Source organism: Callorhinus ursinus, unplaced genomic scaffold (assembly GCF_003265705.2).
Source record: "Callorhinus ursinus isolate GAN/ISIS: 27379988/994484 unplaced genomic scaffold, GSC_fseal_2.0 scaffold21, whole genome shotgun sequence".
In the NCBI taxonomy this organism is placed as follows: Eukaryota; Metazoa; Chordata; class Mammalia; order Carnivora; family Otariidae; genus Callorhinus; species Callorhinus ursinus.
This window is the reverse complement of record NW_027397083.1, coordinates 3,301,156-3,315,587: the sequence shown is the minus strand read 5'-3', so window position 1 is coordinate 3,315,587 and position 14,432 is coordinate 3,301,156. Positions and strand designations below refer to the sequence as shown.

At 37.3% G+C, this 14,432-nt stretch overlaps 1 protein-coding gene and 1 pseudogene across 1 annotated transcript; both read left to right on the top strand.

Annotated features, from left to right (window-relative positions):
* The first annotated feature begins 521 nt into the window (after positions 1 to 521).
* On the top strand, positions 522 to 1,436 carry LOC112829751 (olfactory receptor 4C11-like). The gene has a single exon (XM_025879453.2). It carries the CDS (start codon positions 522 to 524, stop codon positions 1,434 to 1,436), a length of 915 nt encoding a protein of 304 aa, XP_025735238.2.
* Positions 1,437 to 5,998: 4,562 nt separating this feature from the next.
* LOC112829515 (olfactory receptor 4C11-like) lies at positions 5,999 to 6,913 on the top strand (annotated as a pseudogene).
* The last annotated feature ends 7,519 nt before the right edge of the window (positions 6,914 to 14,432 follow it).

Sequence of the window (14,432 nt, the reverse complement as noted above, 5' to 3'; positions counted from 1 at the left end):
CACCCAGGAGCCCAAGAAATGTGTTTTTTTAAGAGTGAGTCTCCAAGTGTATATGTTTTAAAATTATATAGGGATATTATTTTTCTGTAATTGAGCTGCATATACATTATATGAACATCATACACATTGGGAGATAATAAAGTATCTATTAGAGTGCCTGTCAAATGAAGAAAAAACTTCAAGACATTAAACTGATCTGATCAAGATCATACAGCAAAGTCATTAGTTCTCAGAACTTGGCAGAGCTCATGATCACTTGAGATCTTTGTTACCCCTGAAAATCTCGGTCCACATAGGAAGAACTTCAGTTAATGCTCATGGTGAAAGCATGGACATCAACACTTAAAAAAAAAAGTTTCCCAAGTGATTATAATATATGAAATACCTAGCGCCATTGGTTTATGTGTTGATGGAATTAGAACTATAAAAGTGTAATTCTGAATCCAATTTCACCACTATTTCCAGGTCACTATTTCCCCAATTTTCTCTGCAGATGAACAATTCCTACATTCACTGTAACCATGGAGTTGAATAGCAGTGTGAATGAATTCATTCTGTTCGGGTTAACACAGAATGTTCTGAAGGAGAAAGTCGTGTTTGTGGTCTTCTTGTTTCTATACCTTGCAACTCTGATGGCAAATTTACTGATTGTGATGACCATAAGATACAGCCGGACGCTTGGGAGCCCCATGTACTTCTTCCTTTTCCACTTATCCTTTGCTGATGCCTGTTTCTCAACAACCACTGCTCCTAGGTTGATAGTAGATTCTGTATCTGAGAAGAAAGTCATCTCCTACAATGAGTGCATGACCCAGATTTTTGCAGTTCACTTTTTTGGGTGTTTGGAGGTCTCGGTGCTCATCTTCCTGTCCTTTGATCGCTATGTGGCAATTTGTAAGCCCCTGCGGTACACAGCTATCATGAACCAACATGTCTGTGGTACAATGGTGAATCTGGCATGGGTGGTATCTTGTATCCATTCTTCTTCACAGATTTTCTTGGCTTTGAAACTACCATTCTGTGGACCCAATGTTATTGATCATTATTTCTGTGATATGACACCTTTGCTAAAACTTGCATGCATGGACACTTATAAAATCAATTTACTCATAGTTTTTAATAGTGGGGCTATCTGCATGGTAAGTTTCATACTCCTGCTTACCTCTTATATTTTCATCTTACATTCTCTGAATAACAAGACTGCAGAAGGAAGAAAGAAAGCCCTCTCTACCTGTACATCCCACATTATTGTTGTCATCTTATTCTTTGTTCCATGTATATTCACATATACTCGTCCTGTAACTACATTTCCAGTGGACAAGATGGTGGCTGTGTTTTACACCATTGGGACACCCTTGCTTAACCCTCTGATTTACACTCTGAGAAATGCAGAAGTGAAAAATGCCATGAGGAAGTTATGGTGCCACAAATTCTGACTTACAATGGGAGAAAACAGAAGATTCCAATTTCTAATTCTGTAACAGCTTCAATAAAATTGGATTGATAGAAAAGAGAAAATGTTTTTGTGCCAGTACCATGCTGTCTTAGTGATCACTGCTTTGTAATATAGCTTGAAATTAGGCTACATGATGCCCCCAGCTTTGTTTTTCTTTTTCAACATTTCCTTGGCAATTCAGGGTCTTTTTTGATTCCATAAAAAATTTTAGAATTGTTTATTCCAGCACTTTGAAAAATGTTATTGTAATTTTGATCTGGATGTCTTTGAAGGCATAGATTGCTGTGGGTAGCATAGACATTTTAACGATGTTTATTCTGATCCATGAGCACGGAATGTTTTTCCATCTTTTTGTGTCTTCTTCAGTTTCTTTCATGAGTGTTCTGTAGTTCCTAGAGTATAGGTCTTTACCTCTTTGGTTAGGTTTATTCCGAGGTATCTTATGGTTTTTGGTGCTATTGTAAATGGAATCATTTCTCTAATTTCTCTTTCTACAATTGCATTTTTAGTGTATAAGAAAGCGACTGATTTCTGTGCATTGATTTTGTATCCTGCCACATTACTGAATTGCTATATGAGTTCTAGTAATTTGGGGGTGGAGTCTTTTGGGTTTTCCACATAAAGTATCGTGTCATCTGCGAAGAGAAAGTTTGACTTCTTCTTTGCCAATTTGAATACCTTTCATTTCTTTTTGTTGTCTGATTGCTGTTGCTAGGACTTCTAGTACTATGTTGAACAGGAGTGGCGAGAGTGGGCATCCTTGACGTGTTCCTGATCTTAAGGGAAAGGCTCTCAGCTTTTCCCCACTGAGGATGATATTTGCTGTGGATTTTTCATAGATGGATTTTATGAACTTGAGGAAAGTTCCCTCTATCTGTATACTCTGAAGAGTTTTAATCAGGAAAGGATGCTGTATTTTGTCAAGTGCTTTTTCTGCATCACTTGAGATGTCCATACGATTCTTCTCTCTCTTCTTATTAATGTGTTCTATCACATTGATTGATTTGCATGTGTTGAACCACACTTGCATCCTGGGGATAAATCCCACAGAAACAGTCAACAAAACAAGGAGGCAACCCACAGAATGAGAGAAGATATTTGCAAATGACACTACAGATAAAGGGCTGGTATCCAAGATCTATAAAGAACTTCTCAGGGGGCCTGGGTGGCTCAGTCATTAAGCGTCTGCCTTCAGCTCAGGTCGTGATCCCAGGATCGTGGGATCGAGCCCTACATCGGGCTCCCTGCTCAGTGGGAAGACTGCTTCTCCCTCTCCCACTCCCCCTGCTTGTGTTCCCTCTCTCTCTGTGTCTCTCTCTGTCAAATAAATAAATAAAATCTTAAAAAAAAGAACTTCTCAACCTCAACACCCAAAACACAAATAATCAAGTCAGAAAATGGGCAGAGGACATGAACAGTCACTCTCCAAAGATGACATACAATTGGCCAACAGACATATGAAAAAATGTTCATCATTAGCCATCAGGGAAATTCAAATCAAAACCACACTTAGATACCACCTTACACCAGTTAGAATGGCAAAAATGGACAGGGCAAGAAACAACAAATGTTGGAGAGGTTGTGGAGAAAAGGGAATCCTCTTACACTGTTGGTGGAAATGCAAGTTGGTACAGCCACTTTGGAAAACAGTGTGGAGGTGTCTCAAGAAATTAAAAATAGAGCTACCTTATGATCCAGCAATTGCCCTACTGGGTATTTACCCCCAAAACACAGATGTAGTGAAAAGAAGGACCATATGCACCCCAATGTTCATAGCAGCAATGTCCGCAATAGCCAAACTGTGGAAAGAGCTGAGATGCCCTTCAACAGATGAATGGATAAAGAAGGTGTGGTCCATATATACAATGGAATATTACTCAGCCATCAGAAAGGATGAATACCCAACTTTTACCTCAACATGGATGGGACTGGAGGAGATGATGCTATGGAAAATAAGTCAAGCAGAGAAAGTCAATTATCATATGGTTTCACTTATTTATGGAACATAAGGAATAGCGTGGAGGACATTAGGAGAAGGAAGGGAAAAATGAAGGGGGGGAAATCGGAGGGGGAGATGAACCATGAGAGACTATGGACTCTGGGAAACAAACTGAGGGTTTTAGAGGGGAGTGGAGTGCGGGGATGGTTTAGCCCAGTTATGAGTATTAAGGAGGGCATGTACTGCATGGAGCATTGGGTGTTATATAAAAACAATGGATCGTGGATCACTACATCAAAAACTAATGATGTATTGTATGGTGACTAACATAACATAATAAAATATAATTAAAAAAATAAAAAATAAAATGGGAAAATTACAGCTTGGACTATATGAAAAGAAATAAGTCACAGAAAAAGAGAACAAGTAAAATCCTAATGGTGAAAGAAGCAGTTGCTGGCACTTACATAGTTCTTACTTATAATGAGCCAGATCTTTTTCTCATTTTACCTGCAGAGATACCATGATTATATTTAAAGTGGCTTTCCCAAGCATGTAAGTAGTAGAACTTGGGTTTGAACTCAAGACATTTGACTCTAGCTGCTGTGTTCTTGGTCAAGATGTAATTATTTTGCTAGGTTAATAGCCATTCCAGGTAAAATAACAAGATCGCAAAATATAACCTGACAAAAGATAAAAAAGTCTCAGAAGAGCAATATTTTCATAAAAATGTAGTAAAAATGGGGATGCCTGCATGGCTCAAGTCAAGATCCCAGGGTTCTGGGATTGAGCCCCTCTTAGGGCTCCCTGCTTGGCAAGCCTGCTTCTCCCTCTCCCTCTGCCTGCTGATCCCCCTGCTGTGCTCTCTCTCTGTGTGTCAAACAAATAAATAAAATCTTTAAAAAACAGTAAAATTGTAGAATGTGGTTGGTGATAAAAAAGTATATGTGTATAATAAGATACAATTTTATTTCTCTTAACCAATTGAGATAATAAGATAATGTCACAAAATAACTGTTTGTCTGCATGTTCATCAGCTTTTCCGCAAAATCACCGAGCTTGAAATTGTAGCCATACTTGTATATAGAAAACAGTTGTAGAAATACAAACATGCAAGTATACGGATAGAATGTTTCTAAAAGGAAATATAATAAAACAAAAGTTATTTCTGTGGAGTAGGATTATAGGTTAAATAATTTGGAGACACATTTTAATTTTCTTCTCTGTCCTTTGAATAATTAATGATAAACATGAATTATTCTACAATAAAATATAGTTAATAAATGAACACAAAATATTGAAAAACTTGTTAATAATTATAAATACCAGTGATAACCTCTAGCATTTGGGGCAGCAATATCATACTTGGGAAATTACTCTAAATTGTTATCTGTAAGAGTGATAATTGGAAGCAACATCAATATCTCAATGGACAAAGGGTCAAATAAATGCCACTTAGAAACATTTATACAATGTCACATAATTAAATAAACAATTAAAATAGAGAAAGTATAGAAACATGGGAATAAGTGTTATAATAATTCCAAGTCAAAATCAAAACACAAAATGGTATAGAATGATTTCCATGACAAACTATACATTCTACAAACAAGAACTTGAAAGAGCAAAACCATAACATAGTATATTGGAATTAGGGATTTTTTTTCAATTGATATTTTTAGAAGAAGCATTCTGGGGAATTCAGGGTGAAAAGGAACATATATGAGTAAAAACACTATTTAAATTATAGATTATAGGCATCATTAGGAATTTTATACCACATTGAATTCATATGCACAAATGCTCAATGTTCTAATGAGTTCAGTTTAAGAGTAGAGTAAAGAGGGTAAACAGGAATTTTCCTCGATTATGTCAATCCTCAAAGCTCTCCAGACATTTGTTATTTAATGACCATCAGTGAAGTTGACATTGAAAACAAGAGGCATAAGTAAAAGATTGTCAAAATGTATTTTTTGTAAAACATATTTCCTCCAAGATAAAGTCAGGGTCAGAGATGAAGGGGGTCAGAGATCCAAAAATTAATGAACTGAAGTGAGAATATTTTCTTCAGGAGGGATTCTCCAACAATATGAGTGCTGAATTATATTGGAATTTATTTCCAATTCCAATCCTGAAATATATTGGAATCAGATTTAAAGCATAATACATGAAATATATGTGTGTATATGTGTGCATAAAAAATCTTTTTTTAATTCTTAGGGAAACTCAGGGTAAGGTAGGGCAAGTATTGGACTCCAGTTTTCATATGAAGGCTAAATTTCGAAGCAGTTAAGTCACTTGCCCAAGAAAAGTACAAGTTATGCCGTGTTCAATCTTGGTAGGAATCAAAATTTTTAAAGGACATTTTTATTCTTTGATGCAATGTAGTTAGTTTCTGAATCACCAGATAGATCTGGGAGAAGCTTGGACTTCTGCAGATTTACAATGATTCACAGAGGATTAAAGGCAGTTGGAGGTAACATAACATGGAACAAAAAGAGGGAATTCAAAGGTCAGTCCACTGGTCTTCCCATGATGTCACTTCTTTTCTTCTCTTTGCAGATTAAGCCCTTGTCAACTGCATCTTACCTGCAGTCACTAGTATGGCGATGAATAGCAGTGTGAATGAATTCATTCTGTTTGGGTTGACACAGGATGCAAGAAAGCAGAAAGCAATATTTGGGGTCTTGCTGATTCTTTACCTTGCCACACTGTTGGGGAACTTTCTCATTGTAGTGACTATTAAAACAAGCAGGACCCTTGGGAGTCCCATGTACTTCTTCCTATTCTACCTGTCCTTTGCTGATGCCTGCCTCTCTACAACCACAGCCCCCAGATTGATTGTGGATGCCCTTTCTCAGAAGAAGACCATTTCCTACAATGAGTGCATGACTCAGCTCTTTGCAGCCCACTTCTTTGGGTGCACGGAAATCTTTGTACTCATCCTCATGGCTTTTGATTGCTACATAGCCATTTGTAAGCCCTTGCAATACACAACCATCATGAGCCACCATGTCTGCAGTGTGCTGGTGATTCTGAGCTGGGTGGGATCCTGTATCCACTCTTCAGCACAACTTTTCCTGGCTTTGAAATTGCCTTTCTGTGGCCCCAATGTGATTGACCACTATTTCTGTGACTTGCAGCCCCTGTTGAAACTTGCCTGCATGGACACTTATGTGATAAATTTGCTAGTTGTTTCCAATAGTGGAGCCATATGCATGGTGAGTTTCATAATCCTGCTTATCTCCTATGTTGTCATCTTGTACTCTCTGAGAAACCACAGTACAGAAGGAAGGTGAAAAGCCCTTTCCACCTGCACCTCCCTTTTTATTGTGGTTGTCTTATTTTTTGGTCCGTGTATATTCATCTACACACGTCTGGCAACCACATTTCCAATAGACAAGATGATGGCTGTGTTTTATACGATTGGGACACCCTTGCTCAACCCTCTGATCTATACACTAAGGAATGGGGAAGTGAAAAATGCCATGAAAAAGTTATGGTGTAGCCAAGTATGACCTCTGTTGATACATGATATTCAGGGATTCTAATGTATATTTCCTTAACACCTTGGTTTTGCGTCAAGGACAGGAAAGATAAAATATTCCCCCTATGGAAAAAGAAAGAATTAAGAAGTTTTAATTGCACTAATATTTTGTATATTTGTTTTAATATCAATAAATATTTACAAATATATATTCCTTATTCTGAGAGGATTGCATTAGAATAGGATTACTTACAGTCCATAACTATATTGAACAACCTATGATGGCCCTTGGTTGAATGCTATTGTATCTGATCATATTCACATGATAATTTAGTTTCCTGTACAAATTTGCTTTCAGAAGGAATTGTGATGAGTCATGACAGAATGATCGTGTGTAAATGTATGTGTGCACACCAGTTATTTTTCTAGATTTTATTCTAGTTTTTATGAATGTGGTCATAAAAGCTAATCCATACAGATCTGGAACTTAGAGAGTGGAGGTTGCCGTCTTCAGAACCTGGGACTTAGAGAAGGTGTTCTGAGAAAATTCTGCTCTGGGATCTATGCCTGAGACTGCCTCACTGGGGAATCCACATGGATGGACTCTCAAACTCCAATTAAAGCTAGAAATCTCAGTGAAAACCTGGACTGTCACTGGAGAACCTCTCAAAGTTCTGTGAATGGTTAAAGGAGAGTCTCATACTTTGCAGTGTTGGATGGTATCAGGCAGTCAGCTGCCTTTGGTGGGGTCCTTCCCTTTGCTCTTCACAAGGGAGAAGTAAGAGGCAGTGAAGGAGTTTGGCAGCAGGAATATGCAGAAGAGAGGATAAAGGGTAGAAGGGAGACTAGAGAACCATGCACAGTGAAGAACAAGAAAAGGTAAAAGGAAAGTGGGAACTTTGTCCAGGCTGGAGAAAGAAGCTTTGCCTTTCTTATGTTTTGAGAATCACTTCTGGGTATATGAACATTTGCAGGGGTAAAAAAAGAAGTTTCACAGTATCTCGGTATTATTGACCCAGTGTAGCTTAGCTTCCTTGGCTGCCATGTTTGTTCAGGTATCAGGAAAAGCTTTTTATTTTTTGTTTCCTAACAGTGTCTGCAAAGTCAAAATTCAGATTCCTTGGGATAACCCAGGATTGGAAAGTCTGTTTTTGTGCTTTCCAGTTTTGGTCTTTTGGTTTTTATATGAGAATGTTTTAAAATATATATTTTCATTTTTGAAGATAACCTACTTCATAAGTGTAATATGCACCCACCACCACCATCACATCATAATCTCATAATCAAGTCCTGTCATGTGATGCTCTTTCAGTACCTGAGTTTATTTTTTTTATATGCTTTTTAAGATTTATTTATTTATTTATTTATTTATTTATTTATTTATTTACTTACTTACTTATTTGACAGAGAAAGAGACAGCGAGAGAGGGAACACAAGCAGGGGGAGCTGGGGAGGGAGAAGCAGGCTTCCTGCAAAGCAGGGAGCCCGATGTGGGGCTCGATCCCAGGACCCTGGGATCATTACCTGAGCTGAAGGCAGATGCTTAACGACTGAGCCACCCAGGTGCCCCAGTACCTGAGTTTATAATTTCCATCACATTGGTCCCAGGAAGTATTACTTTAGGTGATAGAGGCCAATGAGAAAAAAAAATACAATGAAGTTCGTAAGTATGTGAAAAATTTCTGCCAATGGAAGACACAATGTTATCATGTCCCACCAAAGATTCCCAGAATTCTTACATAGAAGGTGGTGGTGCAATACATATTTAAGTCCCAAGGAGGACGTTCGTCAGAGAACAAATGAGAACATTTGAGAAATATTTGTTTACATTCACATAAAGGATACATTTTTATGGACAAAAGTTTGTATAATTAAACCTTATCTGTAAGTGGGGAAGATTCGAAAGTAAATTGAGAGGAGATTGACAGGAGGAAGTCGTCATGAGGAAAGGGGAAAAAGAATCACTCCAAGCATTGGAAGAGGAGAAAGGAAAGGAAGTCTGAAAATCAATCTTTGATTGCCAGGGGAAAAAAAAATAATAAAATGACCTCATAAAAGATCCAAGAGAGCTCTTATAAAACACTTTTTTGATTTCAGTGGTGAGGGGAGCCATTTCCAGTTCCCCTCATTCCTACGTTCACATGGAGTCTTCTTGTGCAGCTGTGGCTGTCCTAGCGCTCACCTGATCTGTTTCCTTTCTCTAAGGGATCCCAGTACTATGTTCCCGGTCGTCCAATACTGAATATAATGTTTTATATATTTTGTGCAGTTTTTAGTTACTTAGAGCAATAGGGAAGTCCAGTAACTGCATTATGTCCAGAAATTTGAAACACTACGTTTTCTTTAAAAAATGAATCAGGTTTGTTTTTACATTTTTTAAAGATTTTTTATTTATTTATTCATGAGAGAGGGAGAGAGAGAGAGAGAGAGAGAGACAGAAGCAGAGGGAGAAGCAGGCTCCCAAGGAGCAGGGAGCCCGATGCCGGACTCGATTCCAGGACCCTGGGATCATGACCTGAGCCGAAGGCAGATGCTTAACCATCTGAGCCACCCAGGCACCCCTGTTTTTACATTTTTTAAAATAATTATTAGTTATGGAAAATGGAAACGTTTGCATTTCCTTACTTAAAAAAATAGGATAATATTACAAGGGAGTATGTAATTCACTTTAAATATCACTTTTCCTTGTATCCCATCTCCCATATCCCCATTCCTACTGTAACTAGGTTTAAAATGTATTTAAAATGTAAGCCTGCATTCTTTACCTCTTTGTTTTTAATGTCTCCCATACGCATAAATTTTTTTTTGTCTTTGTGACATAGGTTCTAACTTTTTTCCCCAAATTGATAGACACTTAAAATAATTTATTTGCATGTGATTAATACTTTCAAACTCATCATATATTAAATTACCAAATATATATGGTTGAATTTCTTCACATGATACTGTGTTCTATTAACGTTTGTTTATTCTGAGGGCATACAGTATTTAAAAAATTACTATAGCTTCATGATATATTTGCTATTGGTTCTTGTCTTCCTGCCCCCACCCCAAAAATTGACTATTCTAAACTATATATTTAACCATGTGGAGGTTAGAATAATTTTCTCAGTTTCCAGCAAAATCACCTCCAGAGATTTTGATTAGGAATTCACTCAGCATGTCAATTGCTTGGGAAAAATCAACAACTTTAAGATGGCAGTTCTTCCCATCATGAATTGTATAACTCACTTGATTCAGTTGTTGCATGTCTTTTGTGAAGATGTTTAACATTTTTCATGAAGACTGTTAATGTTTTTGTTACGTATCTAAGTCTTATTGTGAAGGAGATTTATTTTATTTTATAATTGTGATTATACTTACATTTGGAAGCATTATTATGCTGATTTTTGACTAAGCTCTTTTAATAAACACTATAATCTGTCAGATGATTGTCTTGGTTTGACGAACTAGATGGGCACACCAGCCAGTAATGAATTGTGTGGTTTCATGTTTGGTTCTGATTGCTTTATTTCCTTCTACTCTTATTTCATTGGTTGACACAGAATTTTCAATGTGAAAAGGCTGGTTGACTGAATTTACCTGAAAGTATACAAATTTGATTAATTTAAAAATTGTTGCTTAACATAAGGTTTTTTTTTACCGATGTCATTGACATTTATTTGTATTTTTTAATTTTTTTAACAAATAGTGTATTATTTTTTTCAGGGGTACAGGTCTATGATTCATCAGTCTTACACAATTCACAGTGCTCACTATAGTACATACCCTCCCCAGTGTCCATCACTGAGCCATCCTATCCCTCCCAACCCCCTCCACTCCAGCAACCCTCAGTTTGTTTCCTGAGATTGAGTCTCTTATTGTTTGTCTCCCTCTCTGGTTTCATCTTGTTTCATTTCCCCCCCCCCCTTTCCCCTATGATCCTCTGTCTTGTTTCTCAAATTCGTCACATCAGTGAGATCATATGATACTTATCTTTCTCTGATTGACTTATTTTGCTTAGCTTAATACCCTCTAGTTCCATCCACATCATTGCAAATGGCAAGATTTCATTTTTGATGGCTGCATAATATTCCATTGTGTATATATACCACTTCTTCTTTATCCATTCATCTGTCGATGGACATCTAGGCTCTTTCCATAGTTTGACTATTGTGGACATTGCTGCTATAAACATTGAGGTGCATGTGCCCCTTCAGATCACTACATTTGTATCTTTGGGGTAAATACCCAGTAGTGCAATTGCTGGGTCGTATGGTAGCTCTATTTTCAACTTTTTGAGGAACCTCCATACTGTTTTCCAGAGTGGCTGCACCAGCTTGTATTCCCACCAACAACGGAGGTTTCTCCACATCCTCGCCAACATCTACCTTTCCTGACTTGTTAATTTTAGCCATTCTGACTGGTGTGAAATGGTATCTCATTGAGGTTTTGATTTGGATTTCCCTGAAGAAGACTGATGTTGAACACTTTTTCATGTGTCTGTTGGCCATTTGGTTGTCTTCTTAGGAAAAATGTCTGTTCATGTCTTCTGCTCATTTCTTGATTGGATTATTTGTTCCTTGGGTGTTGAGTTGGATAAGTTCTTTATAGATTTTGGATACTAGCCAAAAACTAGCCACTTTATCTGATATGTCCATTGCAAATATCTTCTCCCATTCTGTCAGTTGTCTTTTGGTTTTGTTGACTGTTTCTTTTGCTGTGCAGAAGCTTTTTATTTTGATGAAGTCCCAGTAGTTCATTTTTGCCCTTGCCTCCCTTGCTTTTGGCTATGTTTCTAGGAAGGAGTTGCTGCAGCTGAGGTCGAAGAGGTTACTGCCTGTGTTCTCCTCAAGGATTTTGATGGATTCCTGTCTCACATTGAGGTATTTCATCCATTTTGAGTATTTTTGTGTGTGGTATAAGGAAATGGTCCAGTTTCCTTCTTCTGCATGTGGCTGTCCAATTTTCCCAGCACTGCTTAACATAAGGTTTTATAAGCATAATCAGTCATCAATATATTGAAGTCACTAAAATTTATATAAAATATGAATGCCTGATTTCTCCTGTAAATCTGAGTGTGGGACAGTTTTAGATATATGCTCCTCATATGGCAACAACACACCAGAGCTTAGTCTTGGCAGACTCTTAAAGGGGGCAGGATTTGCTCCCTTTCTACAGGGAGCAAATGTCTCAAATTTCTTCTTAAATGCCTTTGCACAGTTTGGTTCTATTCAATTTTTTAAAAGTCTTCCTGATCTCTGTAAGTATATGAGTTTGAGAACTTGGTATTGAAACTCTTAATAAAATATATAATAATAGCAGCTCTAAAGGGTGGCCTTATCTTATTCCTGAAGTTAATGGATTTCTCTTAGAATTAAGTGTTATGTTTCTTTTAGGTTTCTGGAACATAACCTTTGATCAAGTTAAAGAAACTCATTTTGCTTTTAGTTTACTGTGCTTTAATTATAATTCAGATGAAATTTTATCAAATCCCATTTTGGCATCTCAGAAATAGTCCTCATTTTCACAATATAATTTGATTATCAGAAAATCCTGGTAACAGAAACCAACAAATAAGAATTGTGTTAGAAAGCAGAATACTGAGAAAATTTCCAAGCCTTATCTGCTAAAATGTATTTAATGAGAAATGGAAGCATGCTATTACCTGAGAACTAATTTAATCCCCTATGAAAAGAGGTAAACAAACTGGCAGTTGACCCTAAATTATAGGGTGATACAGTCACAAAAAGCTCTCAGTAATAAATGAGAAACAGAAAACTAAAGCTAGCAACACACTATTACTTTGATTGACTTTTATCAAGTTCTAAAACCTTACATATTACACAGATATAAAGACATGAAACTCATTCTGAGGTCCTTCCCAGTGTTTATATTATGTGATATAATAAAATAAAGATCATCCTAAGGGTTCTCAAAATACACAAGTCACCACACTGTTATGGATTTTTTTCTTCTGTATTGATAAATGGAAATGATTTTAAAATATAAAGCTAAGAGGAGTGCTTTATTGTGATGTATTTTCTTTTTTTTTTAGATTTTGAGAGAGAGAATGAGATAGAGAGAGCAGAGGGTCCGAGGGAAAAGCAGACTCCCCACTGAGCAGAGAGCCCGGTGCGGGACTTGATCCCGGGACTCCAGGATCATGACCTGAGCCGAAGGCAGTCGCCTAACCAACTGAGCCACCCAGGCGCCCCATATTGTGATATATTTTCAAATGCTGTGGTAAATTTCCTTCTACAATCAAAAATTAAAGAACAATGGAAGCTAGCTACAAAAGCTTTTCAGACCTATTCCCCCAACTCCTCTATAGCACAGAAGTGAGAGTCAGTTAGTGTTGTGAAGACTTTTTGAGTCTTGGTGATTTTTAAGAGACAATAACATTCACGCTTTTTGCGGTTTCGGGAAGGGTTGGTGGTCTCGGCACTATGTAATCTGACCCTGTGTGTCTTTCTGATCTTGCTTCTTGCCACTCTATTTCTGGACCATTACATTCCTGGTCTTTCACAGTTCCTTGAAAATACCACAGTAGTCCTACATTAGAGTGTCCTTTCTAGGACTAATCCTCACATGGCTGTTTTCTCCTGATCGTTTGTGTTATATATTGGAGCTCATCATTATTAAATGTATAGATTAATATGTTTCAGCACTTTTCCTCAGAAAATCTCAATAGAATTCAAAATCAGCTGAAATGTTACTTGGATAGAATCCTTTTCTGCCTACCCAACCCGCAGTACCCTCCATAAAATAACCAGAGCCCTCCACTTCCACTGATTCTATTCTAATGATTACTCTCTGCCTTTGTTTATTTGTTTTAAATTTTTGTTGCTTTTCTCTTTTTTTCCCCTTAACCATCTGAATTAGGCTATTTGCGGTGGAAAAAGCTCTTGCATTCTATAATCATTCAACAGATCTTTATTTGAGACTTAATAGATGCCATGCATAAAAACACAAAAGTCCTTCTTTCAAGATGTCTGCCATATTAGAGAGATGGCAAGTGGCAAAAGTCAAATGATAATGATACAAAAGTAATTATATGTTTGATCATTTTTACAATGAAAATAAGAAGATGTTGACATAGGGAATTATGGAAGAAGTGGAAGAATCTTTAGAAGAGTCATGGGGGAGGCTCTCTGAGATAAAGGCACTTAATCTCTTAATCCCAGACTGTAAATTAGGGAGAAGAAGCCAGCTGAAGAGGATGGGGCTTGTTTCAAAAAAAGGGAAGCAAAAGCATTGAGGTGAGAAAATCCTGCAGAGCTCTGGGGGCAGATGAAAAAGTCCACCACCTGCTGATGAAGAGTGAGGGAGGAGGCGAGGTGCTCTGGATGGGGTTGGAGCCTTAGAGGTATTAGAAGGAATAATCAGGGAATTTTATGACAAAGCAAGATGTTTCTAAAGGCAATGGGAAGCTAAGAAGTGAATAAAGCAGGAATATGTATATACATATATATATATATACACACACACACATTTTAAATATTTTATTTATTTACTAGAGAGAGAGAGAGAGAGAGAGAGAGAGAGAGAGACCATGAGTGGGGGGAGCA